Here is a 14,522-nt window from a genome sequence, read left to right on the forward strand (position 1 = left end):
TTTACCAAGTATAACATGCATAGCTAGAACATAAATTCGTGACTGTCTTTCATTATTCATTTCACAGTAATCTGTACAGCTTAGCTCAAGCCTGTTTTAGATGGTTAGTTCAAGCATATGCTTTCCATTACACATCAGTAAAATAGAGGTTTCTTCTGGCTGGTAGAATAATATGTCCTTTTCTCCAAAACAAATCCGATGCAGGGGCAAACGCAAGGCTCCAAAGTCAATTCCACCTGGTGGGAGGCGCACCGGGGGCTCCCAGGCAGACACCCTTGAGTCCCTTGCACCTAGTTTATTGCTTGTCTTTCTGCTTCTTTGATGAAAAATCGGTAATTGCCCTTATAAAGCATGGGCCCAGGAGTTAACAAAGTGCAACTTACCATTTGTTTCCTACTGTCACTTGTGTGTATCAATTAGTTTATCTGGCAGAAAGCAAAGTCGGAAGTTTCCAGTGAGAAGTCCACGTGCTAAGTTCTTGAATGTCTTCAACATTGCTTTCCCGAAGATCCCTTTACCAGCTTCATGTGTATTCATCTTTGGTTTACAGTCTTTATTACCTTTATCAACCAACAAATCCCTCATAGTCCGTATTTATTTTCTTTCTTAGCCTATTAGACCAGCTGGTGGTTGAACTCCTTTGGGAAGCTCATGAGCAAAATTGGTTATGATAGCTTAAAACCAAGGTTATAGAATTAAAAGGGGCTTGGAGGGATGGCACGCAGGATGAAGGCCATGGAAAACCCTTCTGCATATCAAAGAGGGCTTGCTTTTTTCGCATGAGGGAACATGGTTGCAATCATTGCCTTCCAGGGTCGGTCCTGAGCAGGGTTTTCTCAGCCCACCCAGACCATGGGAGGGACAGGAGGCAGAGGGGAGCTCCCTGCTCCAGGGTCAGGCCACCCGTCCCCAGAAATAGCCCTACTTCAATTTGTGGGTCCAAAAGTTATTTTCCTGCAGTTGGATGCAGGTGACATGCGCAGGAAAGTATCCCCGGGGGCACCCAAGGCTCTCCGATACCTGTTAGCATTGAGAAAGGAGGAAACCATAGCAAATAGCCTACATTTAAAATATGAGGCACTTTGGCCAGGTTTTTCATTAGAACAAGCTGTACGAAGGAGATTCATTGCTGTTGATGTGTTTAATATAGTTCCCACTGTTATATAATAAAAAGGTCATGTGTGAATAACCCTGCTTAATACCCTACTAATAGAAATGAGGCCATTAAAATGATCAAACCCTGTGTCATCCCAGATGTTGCAGTAATATGGTGATGTGAGTAAATTACAGGAAGTTGTATATTTAAAGCCAAATTTTTTCTGTTTAAAATCAAAGCTTAAGAAGTTGCACAGTGCTTACAGTATCTTAGTTCTTTGCAGGCTATAAAACTGGAGGTTAAGTGAAAAATTAATAGTTGCTGTATTGTCAGAATACATTATCTCTCACTTATCTATAATAAAGATCACAGCACTTGTATCTGCTTGATACCTTCAGTGGAATATCTCATTTTTGGGCCACAGAGTGAAGATTATTGCTGATTATTACAAATGCAAAAATAGGTTTCCGGAGATTATATAGTTGTTGACCTGGTCCGAAATGCACAGTAGGGTATAAGACTTTGCCTTTCTAAACATCCCAAGTTTGGGGAGGAAGACATTCCTCTTAAAAGCATGGGGTATTCTTGTTTTGTTTGATTTTTTTTAGAGACATATAGGCCATGTTTTTGAGAAATTTGGGATGGTAGCTGTAGTCTTCTGTAGATGGATCACATGTACTTAGTGTTATACCAGAGAAGCAGAGCTGTAAATACAACATGCATCTTCTAAAAAGAAAAAGAAAGGAATGAGCCCATAAAGCCATGTGCTGTGAAGAGTTAAGGTAACTATGCTGGCATGCTTAAAGAATGCATCAGAAGAAACTTGAGAATTTGATGAATTAGGAGTCATTGAAATTAGTTGTGATCTCCAATACTTGGTCTTACTGGTGGAGCTGATAATTGAGTTATCAAACCAAAATCCATCCAGTTAGTTATCTTGATACTACAGGGAGAAGGTTGGAGTTTATGAACACGATTTGCTCCCAAGATTGGTCCTTGCCTGTTCAGTCATGGCCCTTGCTTTTCTTTGAAATGTCCAGTAAATCCAGTTAACAGTAATATTTTACTGAATGCCTGGTGTACTCTTTCCTGCCTTCCCTAGCTCCAGAAGGAAGACCTACCACTGATTTGCCTCATCATCTTGTGTCCCTAAGTTTCTCAGTGCATAGAAGTCATCTATTCTTACCTGCATTACAATTGCAGAACTGTTTAAAAAGTCCATTTCCGTGTGTTTTAAGCCAGAAACTTTTTTAGCTCACCAGCAGTCTTACGTTGTGCTAAATTCTTTGAGCAGAATAACAAGAAAAGACAAATTAATACTCCATCAGGCTGTGTTTGCAATAGTTTTCTGGCATTTGCTTAAGGCTGAGTTTTCCTCCATGTAAATTACTAAAGTGATAGCATGTGTAAAACCAAGAACAAATAGTATTAATGAAGCATAAGTTCTCAGCATGTCTCTGGAAATGAATTATTGAAAGGACCAAAGAAAGTGATTTAAGAGCCCATGACTAATTTAGTTTTTATTATTTTTATATGAATCACTCATGAATCTATTGTCAAAAAGATCAGAGACATTTGATTAGCCTGGAAAAATCATTTTCAAAGCAATAGCCATTGTTGTAGATTCTGCATAATAATAATCTCATTAAATGCTTGGGTACATTTTGTTTTAAAATCCTGTAAACAGCACCAGAGAGAGATTTCTATGACTCTGAGGATCAGGCAAGCTTTTCTAAAGTGAACTAGGTGATAAATTTTAATGGCTGCATCAGTTACTATTGAATAGCGACACCACTTCTTTCCCTCCAGTGGGAGGACCTGCCTGCGAGCGGGTGGGAGATCCGTGCTGTCCCCCCTACGAAATGCCTCTCGGAGCTGGACCGCCCGCGCGGCGTTCTCCCTTTTCTGCGGGACGTTGCAGAGGGTGAGGTGGGAAGAGGCAGGTCGCATCGTTAGCGGAGGTCGGTGCCTTGCCGGGGCTCAACCCCAGCCCTCAGCACCTGCTGCTCGTTACTGCCAACGCTCAACTTACCACCATCGAATCAGAGCGCTGTAGGGCCTCCTCCGGTGGCCTTTGGGCAGGTGTTTTAATCAGTGGTTGGATGCTGATGTGGTTATAATCAAGGACAGCAGGAGAAGTTTGGGATTCAGGGTGAGTGGAGTGTGCTCCAGCAATCCTGGGGCACTGGGAGCCAGGAGGGTGCTGGGATGTAAGTAAAGTGTTAGGAAGTTCTAGGGGTTTCCTCTGGTGTCAGGCAGATCAGTAGCATTTGGGGTGCAATTAGGGTATTTACTGCCGTGTATGTTCAAGATGCTGTGGTGTGCTTGGAGCTGTGGCGTGCAGCAGGGGAGTTGCTGTTTCCCTGTGTTACCCAGTGGAGTGTCAGACCTGCTTGAGTGTGGACAACGGCTTTGCAGCCACGTGGTGTGGCACAAACTGCTCTCTTGGCTGGTGTTTGCCAGGGAGGCTTCAGCTCTCTGAAGTTTCATGGGATCTGAGCCAGGTGATGGGCTTCCCTGGCACTAGGGGCTCAGTGGTGGGAGGCCTGGCTGGAGACCTGCGTGGCTGTGTTGGAGCCGGGCTGGGGGGTCTACCTGGCAGCCTCATCCCAGGAGAGACCTGGTTTATGGAGACCTAAATAGGTTCCTGCAGGTCAGATCTGTGTGGTTACGATGTGGTTTATCTTTGAAAATGTTAAGTTAACTGATCTAAGGCAGTTCAGAGGGGCCTAGCCCCATACAAGCCATGTGCTGGGGAAAGGGGAGCTCCTCTGTGTTCCTGGGATTTTTCTGTTCCTGTTTCCTAGTTATAGCTATAAGGAAGGTCTTTCTTCCCTAGATAATGTGGAAGTCATCCTAAAAAATAATAAGCCTGAACCTACCATATGCTAATTCCTCCTTATACTAAGACTTCCTGGAAAACAAGAACTTCTCTTTGCCAAAACTATGAAGAGTTGTAAACGTTTCCATTCCTTGTTGGGCCAAGACCTGTTAGAGTATTTCATGAAATCAGAGTATTGGCGTAGTTCACGGCTGCCCTCCCCGCGTTGCCCGCCGCCTTCCCGGCGTGCGGCTCGGAGTCACGCGTTAATGCTTGTTCCCTCTCCGCCGCCCTCGCTCAGTGGTGTCACAGCAGAAGATTTGTGACATTACAGTCACATATTGGATTTCACTGGAGACGGAATGTGAACTAGATTTACAAGCAATATGCAATGTTTTACACATTTCTAAGCATGGTGTCTCAGAGCCACGGCAGATTGCATGACCAGTGAATGCATTAGCAGGGAGGAATGGGATAAATAAATATGAAAAATCTTCTGTTTGGGGAGACCGATGCCTTGGGTAATCAGTAGTGATGGAAGGGAAATGCAATATAAGAAAAGTACGTATCCGTTTTCTAGAATCTGCTTTGTTTTTTTTTTTTTTTTTTTTTTTTGGAAACACTGTGTATTGTATGGTAGTGCTTTTTTAAATTTAACTACCACGCTACATTTAAAACTGATAAGAGTAATATTATTTGAGCTTTTCAAGATTGAAAATATTCTAAGGTTGCTTAATCGGCCCTTTATTTGAAGGGTAACTGCAAGACATAAAAGAAGCTCATGAAGGGCAGAGAATTTCTACCCTAAAAAGGGAGAGAGAACATGAGGCAAACTGCTGGCAAAGTCAGTTTATCATCTGTCACTAGCTGACCTTGTCAATTATGAGAAATTACAAGCACAGTTTGCTAAAATTTTTTTTTCCACCAGAACATAAACATTATTTTAGGACAAAATCTATAAAATGGAAGTGATGAGCATTAGAGCCCTTATCTGAGCACTTTGATGCAAGGCTCTTCTCTTTGTACATGTTAGAATATTTTCTGCCTCATGTTTGTGTATTTTCATGACTTCTGTTCCGTCCTCTTCTTAAGATTCACCTTTAATGGTAACAGAGGAAGGCTATGTCCCAGAAGTTGCTTTTTTTTTGCTCTGCTTTCTGGTTGCCTCTCCTTTTTCACGGGACTTACTCTAATTCCTCGTGGTTAAGAGCAGCTTTATACAGCTGCTATTTTCAATGACCAGCTTGCTGCAGAAAGACTTGCTCCATCTCACTTGAGACCTGGACTTGTCCTTCTTGGTTTGTACCTGCCCAGGCCAGGTAAGAGTCGGTCCTGCTTCAGTTACAGTTTAACAAGGCATAAAAATGTCTTGGCTTTGAAGTTCAACGTTAAGCATCGCTGTGGGGCTGGGACTAGGGCGTTTCCGGCTCCCAGCGGATGCGCGGCGGTCGCTGCTGCTCTCGGGCAGGCCTGTGATACTGTTCTTGAAAGCTGTGATATTTTTAGGGAGAGAAGAGTTATGTTAAATCACTTCTTACAGATCCTTGCTGTTCCCTCTGACTACTTCGAAGCTCATAGTGACTTGGAAACCTGGCTTTACAAGCAGAAGCCACCTAAAAAAGTCAAAGCACACAAGTATCTCTGTGCTCCTCACTAGTATTAACTTACACCACTGCTAGTGCAGTGGTTATGGCAGGAGATGCACGGGAGCAGCTCCCAAAGCTTATGCAGTGCCTGGAGGACCGGGAGGGGTCCTGGACCCACGGCGAGGCTGCGGGCAACGCGCTGGCTGCTGCCCGACCGCGTCCAGCGTGGCCTCGGGACCCCTGGCTGAAGGTGAGTGTGGAATCTAAAGAGAGTTGGATGCCATTAAGGAGTTGAGGACTTGCTCTTTCCTGATGCTCTCGTGCTTGGGTTTTTATAACACTTCTAAACTTACTTGTATAAAATATACACAGAAGGCATTTCTGGATAAAATGCCTGCATATATATGTAAAAAAGTAGCTCTAAAATCCTACTAGTGTACTAGTCATATCCACAGGGAGAAACCATAAATTGTGATTAAATAAATAAGCAGTAGTCATTAATTTTGTTAGAGAGTTCACCTCTCTCTCTGTAGCAACAGTTCAGTACTGAGCTTAAACTTACTAATCACTTTTTCCTACCCCAGCCTCTAATGCTGGTCAAAAGTATTCTTATTTTTATGCAAACTTACTTTACATGTAGAAGTCATCATTGATGCAAGTATTTTCCTTCTGTGCCTGACACTAATGGTGTTACCTCAATCACATTTGATTACCTTCTGTAAGAGTTAAAGTCAGAAAGCAGGTTTTAAAAGTCATAAACCATACTTTTACCAATAAAAAAACTTTTTTCTCCAAGAAAAATGTATTTGGGAGGAAGAGAATGATACTATAATCTTGCATCTGCTTGTTTTTTGCAAGGCTCTTTACTTATATTAATACATCTGTATGCATTGGAAAAAACAGATCGTCCATAAAAAGACAATTACAGAACACAAACCAACCGTTCATAAAACTTTTCTGAGATATCACAGAAAAGATTTTAATGTCCTATTTTCTGTAACTCCTTATAAATCATTCCATAAAAGTAGCTATTGTGGTTTTATTGATCTAAATTCAATCTGAGTTGCATTTGGATTAACTTTCAAAACTGTTATTAAGTGACCTTCACTAGGTGCATTTTCTCTATCTCATGCAAGTATTACTTTAACAAGGTTGGTATCTCTTCTATTTGCAGTTACTCATGCATCTTTGCTTTCCAGCAGGGAGCATCTAGCTACCAGAATATGGATGAATTCTTAAAATGGGAAGATTTGAGTAGATGTTTGTAATAACACATTAGGTAGTTTATCCAGCAAGAATGAGAGATACTCTTTACGATGGATAATGAGTTTCATGGACATGTAGGGATTTACTCTCATTCTGTGTAATTCTATGTACATTTGCACTTCTTAACAAGTTTTAGACTGTTGAATTAGCTGCTAAGTCACAACCATGGTTACTGCAGAGCAATATAGAGGCCAGTATAATGCAAAGTTGTTGCACTTTCCTTCCACCCTGCTGCTGCTGGTCTGCCATTGAGAAGAGGGGCACAAAGACCTTTCTCTGGTGCCCATCCAAAGTTACTGGAGAAAATTCAAGAGCTAGCAGAAGTGTTGCCAGGTCCAGCCCATCCTGCAAGGTATGGGCTATGCTGTCCTTTTCTTTAAGGACTGCCAGCTGGCATTGCACAGCTTCTTCAGGTTTCAGCTTCCTTCAAAAAATGTTCTGAATGTCATGCCTGGTGAGAAAAACTTCAAGGTGCAAAGCAAACACACCCTGCAGAGTCGAACTGAGATACAGAGAGCCCAAATGGTGTTCATGAAAGCAGTCCACCTGATGATCAAACAGCTCTTGCTCACGGTTTCTGACCGTGTGGCTGGGCTGGTGGTAGTACCCAGTGCGATGGTAGCTCGTTGCAGCAGTAGACCCACCCCAGGGGCGGCAGGGCACAGAGAAGCCGCCCACATGCATGGATTCCCATTCTCCATCCACAAAGAAACTGGGAAGAAAGTTCTAGAGTTTCGACTAGCAGAGCAAATCCACATTTCCATTTCATGCTATCCACCTTGATACATTCAGTTATTTCATGCAGTAAGAGCTTGACAGTGAATTTGCAGCTTCTCACAGCTTTAGAGCGTTGCGCTTCCATTTCATTCCTGATGACTCTGGAAAAGGATGGTAACAGATAGAGCTTTGTGCAGAGATGTTCCTGGTGCACCCCTTAATGCATACATCCTTCCTGTATGCAGTAAAAATATGAAAAAGTCCTTGGATTATACTAGCAAAAAAGCTTTGCTATTCTAACTAGTCAACGTTCATCCTATTGTCCTGAATTGCTCCATGCAGCTCTGATTGTAAGTTGAGTTTTACTGTACTTTGCCAGTGAAATCCTGTGAAGAGTTTTATTTAGCATGCTTCACATGTGGAGCTAATTAAAGAAAAATCATTCTTCAACTCATTAACCGTGTTTTTTAAATGTATCCTTCTGGGTTTGCATAAAGGTATAAGCATTTTGGAGCTGCAGAAGTCTGAATGCTTATGGAATAACAAGGGAAGCTCCTTTGTATACTGTTGTGTCGTATAGTTTGGTTAACTTTAATTTGAAATAAAATCTTAAGCAGAGTCCTTATGTAAAATATCCAAGTACCAAAACCTTGCTGATAACTTCTATTTTTTGACTGCAGATAGGGAGAATATAAGTAAAGCTAGAGCAGACATGGGGCAGTAGCAGCACAAATCAAAACAGGTTGATTTGAAGTTAGTTTCTTTAAGAAAATGCTTCTTTCCCCTCTTTTTCCTTGTCTCCTGCCTAAATTGTTTTGACATAACTGATGAGCATGTTGAGTTCTTCCTTGTCAGCTCTAGAGGTTACACTGCGTTTTATAGGAACTGGCATAGGTAAAGGAAACTGTAATCCACCCAGATGTTAGTGTTTTATACATCTCAGGTTACCAGGTAGATATTAAACTTCCCCATAAATTAGGTAGCTGGAGATTGCTATCCTTTTATGTGCAAAGAGCACCTTGTTAACAACCAACAGGAAAGTTTGTATTCTCAGATGAGTTACTTTGCCTTACTCTTAAATTGCTGCTCGTTTTCTCCTGCGTGTTGATTTACGAACTTTCAAACTTGCTGTTCGAAATTCAAGCTGTGTTCCCAAGCTGCGACGCTCTCGTAACCGCTGGAAACGTAGCCTGCCTTTGCGTGGTGCTGAAAATATACACGTATATATTTTTTTTTTTCCTAAGGAATAAGGCCTCTTTCCTGTCTTTTGTCACCTGCAGGATTTTGGAGAAGACGATTCCCTCTACATCACCAAGGTAACAACTATTCACATGGGCAATTACACCTGTCATGCCTACGGCTACGAAGAGCTGTATCAGACCCACATCCTTCAGGTGAATGGTTAGTAAGTGGCGTGTGCGACAATCCGCTGCGAACGTGCTCCCGAGCAAAGCTGCGTGTTCATCCCCGGCTCGCAAAGAAACCCAACGGCCCCATGCCCAAATAAATATTTGCTTTGCTCTTTTTTGGCACAAGAGCGCATGCAGCTAGCGACTGCCTTGCCTGTGCTATCGCACGGGCCATCAAGAAGGAAAGGTGGCGAATATAGGCGGTGTTCATGAAAGTGCCTAAGCAGACGGATCGGTTCCAAAGCGGGTGAGGTTTCCGTGGAGCGACGGAGTGTTTCAGAGCATCTCCTAGACTGATGGTTAGTTGTGCCAACAGAAGCGTTGCATCAGTAAATTAATCTTTCAGAAAATTGAGTATTGCATGGGGCACGTTGCAGCGTCCTTGTTCGGCCGAGTCCCCCGGGGAGGGACCGGACCTGCGGTGGGTCTGATCTTTCTCCTGCTGCATCCGGCACCATCAGTGCATCGGTGTTTTGTGCACTTGAGTATGCGCCGTGGTGGAAGCAGGGTTTGGGCTTGGCTGGGCAGGGCTTTGGGGTGCCTGCAGGAGAGCGCGAAGTATCCAGCTGGTCGGAGCGAAAACGGGCTTAATGTTTCTACGTCGGGATTTGTCATCTTTCGAGAAAGTAAACTGCAAAGTCTCGGCGTTATGGATAACTAGATTGTGTGTGCTGCAGCTAGGAAAATGGGCTTCCTTCCTCAAAGTGCTGTTTGTTGGATGAATGGCAGCTGAAGGAAAAGCAAGTTAACAACTTAATCCTGTGTATATTATATTAAAAAAAAAAAAAAGAACAGAAACCGCCCACTGAGTATTCTGGTGTCAACCCAGGCTCGCTAGAAAACGCAGGGCCGAGAAGTTGCTGTTTTGCAGGCTCTGATACCCCCATCCGAGCCACCAGGGGCTTTGCCAAGCCGGGGTCTGCCCCCTCTGTAGGGCACGGCGGGGCGGCAGAGGATTTTTATTTTTATTTATTTATTTATTTACATTCAGCATTGGACTGAGACTTTAAGGCAATGTGGCAGCACCAAGTGAGCTGGAGCTCAAAGCTGTACCCACTCAGCTGTCCTTTGCAGCGAGAGGCTAACGTGCTGGTAACATTGAAAAGAGTTTTTATCCTAGGAAAGCAATTAGATTTTTTTTTAAAAAAAAGGGGGATAAAACCCCAACTGACTGAGGAAGAACTGAGTGAAAATAAAGGGTTAATGCAGCTCACTGTTTTTGTATGGGGGGGTCCCTACTTCTTGCCTGGCTTTCAGATGGTTTGGTGACTCCTGAAGTTGCAGTAACTCCTTTTGAAGCCCTGTGATCCCAGGAAGCCCTTCTGGTACCATCTGAGACCTGGCTCGCTGCTCCCACTGAGGCCCATCAGCCCAGCTTATACTGTATTTTGTTTTTCTTGCCTTTCTCTACAGAAAATAATTGGATCCTAGTTACATACACCCTCTCTGTATGCTGCTTTTTTTTTTTCCTGATATATTCTTAATCTTCCTAGAGACCTTCTGCTTGTCTCTATATAGAGCAGAGCACTGGCCCGTATCAGCTCATTGATTAGGTGAAAAAAAGAGCATAAAGCAGGAAGTTTAGAGCCCAGCTTTAGCAAAATTAAAATTTCTTTGGATGCAGAGCTGTAGTTGAATGTATTACGGACTAATCAGCTTTATCAGAAAGGCACCCATTGAGCGGGATTCGCCCGTTCCTTTCCTCCCAGCGGAGCATCGTGTTTGTTCCTCCCTCCGTAAAGCAAGTCCAGTCCACCACAGTCGAAACGTGCTGAAGGATGGCGCTCGCTCGCCGGTAGCGGACAAGGCGGTGTCGTTGTTCAGCAGCTCGCTGCTGCCTCTTTGCCAGCGCCGTGCACGTAGCGCCGTGCTCGGGCTGGCTCGCCTGGCTTTAAGGCAGTGCTGAGGGCGCTGGCTCGAGGTCACGCATTGCACAGTCCGGACGTGTCCGAAGGACCTTTGCAAAGCAACCCGTCTGAAGGAAAGAAAGGTTCGTTCCGCTCTACTGCTAAATGCCACGCAGTGCCTCTCCGGGTGTGCGAGTCCGTGTGAGCGGGGGGTTTTCACCCGGACCATGGAGGCCTTTCGGGGGCAGCAGGGATCAGCGGTCCTGCGTGTGCAGTGTTCATGTGGGCTTGCTGGAGCTTGCACAGCTGTTCGGGAATATCACGAGTTACAGCCAAATGCAGCTGCCGTCTCAGACGAGCCAGGATGAGGACGCTTTAGGCAGAAGATGTGAGGACCACCACACAAGCGCCCGCAGCTGCTGGCTCGTATCTGCTCTGCAGGAACCATAAAACGCATATGAAATGCAGCCCATATGTGACATCTGTGACAATGTTTGGGTTGTGCTCATCGATGTTCTCCCAGCAGTCATAATATTTGAGTCAGTGTGTGTGTATGCACCTGACCCTTCATGTATTTGGAAGAACAGAGCATGTTGGAAAGGCAGCACAAGGTCCAAGAATGAAAAATTGATCTGAATCTTGCCTGCCGGTGTCTTTGATCAGGAGCGGCAAGGAACAGGTAGAAAATTAAGTTCTCTCCCTTGTATGGATATTGCTTGGAAAAGGTGTACAGCATACTCTGAGTATAGGGAAGAAAAGCAATTTATCATTTTCAAGGAAAGAAAGTTGCCAAGAATAAAGGATCTCATAAAACTGTAATCAACTATGAGAACCAATAGCTTGCAAATCGGGAGACTGCTGAGGGTAGGGCATCATTTTCCTTGGTTCTAGCACTCTGGAAAACATCAGCATAAATCAAAATATTATATTGCTTGAATTTAGATTTAAAAAGCCATTTGATCTTCAGCCTGGTGATAAGAGGCCAAGAGGACAAATTTTCCAATAACAGATGCTTTAAATGCTGTCATGTTTTGTTATTGTGGCATTTCAAGAGAAAAGATATAAGGCTTCAAATTCCTTTCAGTTCATAAATGGCAAGATTAAAGCATCTGAAATATAGATTAATTTAAATAAGCACAGAAGCGTATAGGTCCTGTAGCAGCAATGTATGTCTCTGGGGTTTGATCCTGCCACTATACTGCTCATGAGCTGTTTTGTCATAGCAAACTGGTCTCACAAGTGAGCTACTACTCAGTATGCAGCAGTAGGCAACCTGTCTAATCTTTTACTTGTTTGAATGCTTTTTTTTTTCCTACTTTGCTTAAGGTAATAGCATTTTTATATTGCCCTTGGCCGCAGACACAGTAATGGTTAGCAATGATATATGTTCACCAAGGGAAATAGCAAAGGATAATCCATATATTCCAAAGTCTGGAGCTGAGCTCTTGCAAGTGTTAAGTAAAATGTGCTCACCTGCAGCAAGCACAATGAAAATATTCTGCAGTTTGCTGTTATCACAGGGTAGTTGCATGGAATAATTAACCTGTGCAATGAATTATGTAAGACAAGGGAGAAAAAATAGAGTTTAAAAATGCAAGAAGCAGAAAATGATGAGAGCAAGAGTGGAGGTGCAACACCCAGTTTTGTAGGTGAAAGAATGCAATTCCTTCGTAATCACGCTGTAAAAGATGTACACCTGCTATAATTTCAAGTTAAGCCAATTTTCATGAAGAACATCAATTAAGCATCTAGGAGCTATGAGCTACCTTTTGCAATATCGGTCTGCTGTGTCTTTGGTTCTGCTAGTGAAATATGTGGGTTTCTTGGATACAGACCAACATGGAATGAGGCAAAAACTGAGCGGTGCAAGGAAACTGCTGTGTTAACGGGTGCCCCGTTCCTAGAGCGTGGTCCTGCGCCATGGAAGCCGGTGGGAGTGCACCCGCGCAGCAATAGCAACGGGAAAGCCTAAGTAAGCTGTTGCAAGGACGCCTGAGCAATCCACGCTGGTTCTGCGAGCGCTGTGCAGGAGATGCTTGGGGGGGACTGTGCCTCCACGAAGAGTCGCTACGTTTGCGAGGCGGAGGAGGAATGGGAAGCTCCTGCCCTGGAGTCTCCCTCTCCGGAGCTGCTGGGCAGCGTCCCTCAAAGAAACGCGGCTCCGGAGCTGCCTGCGGCTGCGGGTCGCTTCCCTTGCTCGTCTGCCCTCCACCCGGCACCTCCTGGAGTCGGGAGGAGCTGTAACGCTGGCAGCGATGGCAGCAAGGTAGGAGCAAAAGCTAGCAAATGCTTTCAGTTAGAAACTGCAAACTCAGCTAATAAAACCTTGCCTTTTTAGTATCCTCCTGGTTTAAAAAGTTCTTACATGTTGTTTTACCACTGCCCTTCATCCTACAGTATATTTACTTATATTTTTAAGTTAAAGAAATAGAAGAAAAAGAAGTCCACGTGTCCAATGCAGAATGTGCAGTTTAGGCATTCCTTTGATAACGGTTCCCCCCACGCTTTTTTTTGTTTCCAGTCGCCTCTAGGCGTTTCCACTCAGATTGCACTTGAACAATCTCTCTTTTAAAGCTATAAAAAACCAAGTCGACTTGAGGGCTTTCTGTCATGGCTGGTTTCATTCCAAGTATTAACCAGGGCTGATGACTTGGTGCTTTTTTTAAGCAGCTGGTAGGTAAGACAGAAGAAAAATACATCTCCCTCTTGTAAGGCTCATGGGAAAAAAATAAAAATAGAAACAGAAAGAAAGCTGTAAAGTGTATGCTAATGATTGTAATTATTCAAACTGTCCTGTGCAGATATGTGAGATAAGAAGAGACTGGTATTTTTCACAGAAATAAACCCTGTTTCCAATTCTCTTTATATGAGTACAGTATAAAAGTAGTTAATGGGTGGTATTAAGACTCCTTGATTTGAGCAATGAAAGCAGCATGATTGAAAATCAATTAGCGTGTCTGAAGTTGAGATATAATTAGTCGATCTGACAGTTGTGCATAATAAATAGTTCAGAAGGGAGTTCCTGAAACAAGGTAAGTCATGTTTTGAAAGCCTCTCCCCCCAGAAAAGAAATAATCTATAAACGCTTTGTTCAGCAGAACAGGTAGTAAACAGTGGAGCCGTTTTGCTACGTGACTTACTTAAAATCTTGAATAATGTGATACGTATAATAGGAAAAAAATGGGCAGAGAGTCTAATTCTTCCCTGACTAGATTCACTGAAGTTTTGGCGTTTATGTGTTTTTTATATCTGTGAGTATTCTCCTTAGGTTTCAATCCAGCATCTATCGAAGCTGCATCAGACCTTTAAGGAATGAAAGCAAGGGTGGTCTAAATGCAGAGTTAGATATTCAGGCTGCTGCTGGGAATTACTTTATTAGCTTGGTTTCTTCTCTTTCCCAAGCCCCGGAGCTGGGCTGTAGGAAAACCCTTCCGGCGGCTCGCGCGGCAGAGCGGGGCCCTGCCCGTGCTCTCGCCGGGGGAGCAGCGGGGAGGCCGCGGTTTAGGGGCCGCCGGCGTGACGCGGCCGGCGCCTTGTTCCCCGCAGTGCCGCCCGTGATCCGCGTGTACCCGGAAACGCAGGCGCAGGAGCCCGGCGTGTCGGCGAGCCTCCGGTGCCACGCCGAGGGCATCCCTAGCCCCCGCATCACCTGGCTCAAGAACGGCGCTGATATCCTGCCGAGGCTATCCAAACAGCTCGCCCTCTTGGGTAAGGACGGAGTTTTGACTAACTTGGGTCTTGGCGGTGGGGGTTCAGCAGGATTTTTTGGTGCTTCAGAGT

At 44.1% G+C, this 14,522-nt stretch overlaps 1 protein-coding gene across 2 annotated transcripts in view; it reads left to right on the top strand.

The window, feature by feature from the left end:
• Positions 1 to 14,522, top strand: part of FSTL4 (follistatin like 4) — a 209,930-nt gene that overhangs the window by 178,173 nt on the left and 17,235 nt on the right. For both annotated transcript variants that reach the window (XM_062587387.1, XM_062587386.1), the window contains exons 7-8: positions 8,767 to 8,887; positions 14,289 to 14,450. In XM_062587387.1, coding sequence (XP_062443371.1) covers positions 8,767 to 8,887; positions 14,289 to 14,450 — 283 coding nt within the window. The remainder of the gene's footprint in view (positions 1 to 8,766; positions 8,888 to 14,288; positions 14,451 to 14,522) is intronic.

Source organism: Rhea pennata, chromosome 14, assembly GCF_028389875.1.
Source record: "Rhea pennata isolate bPtePen1 chromosome 14, bPtePen1.pri, whole genome shotgun sequence".
Lineage (NCBI taxonomy): Eukaryota > Metazoa > Chordata > Aves > Rheiformes > Rheidae > Rhea > Rhea pennata.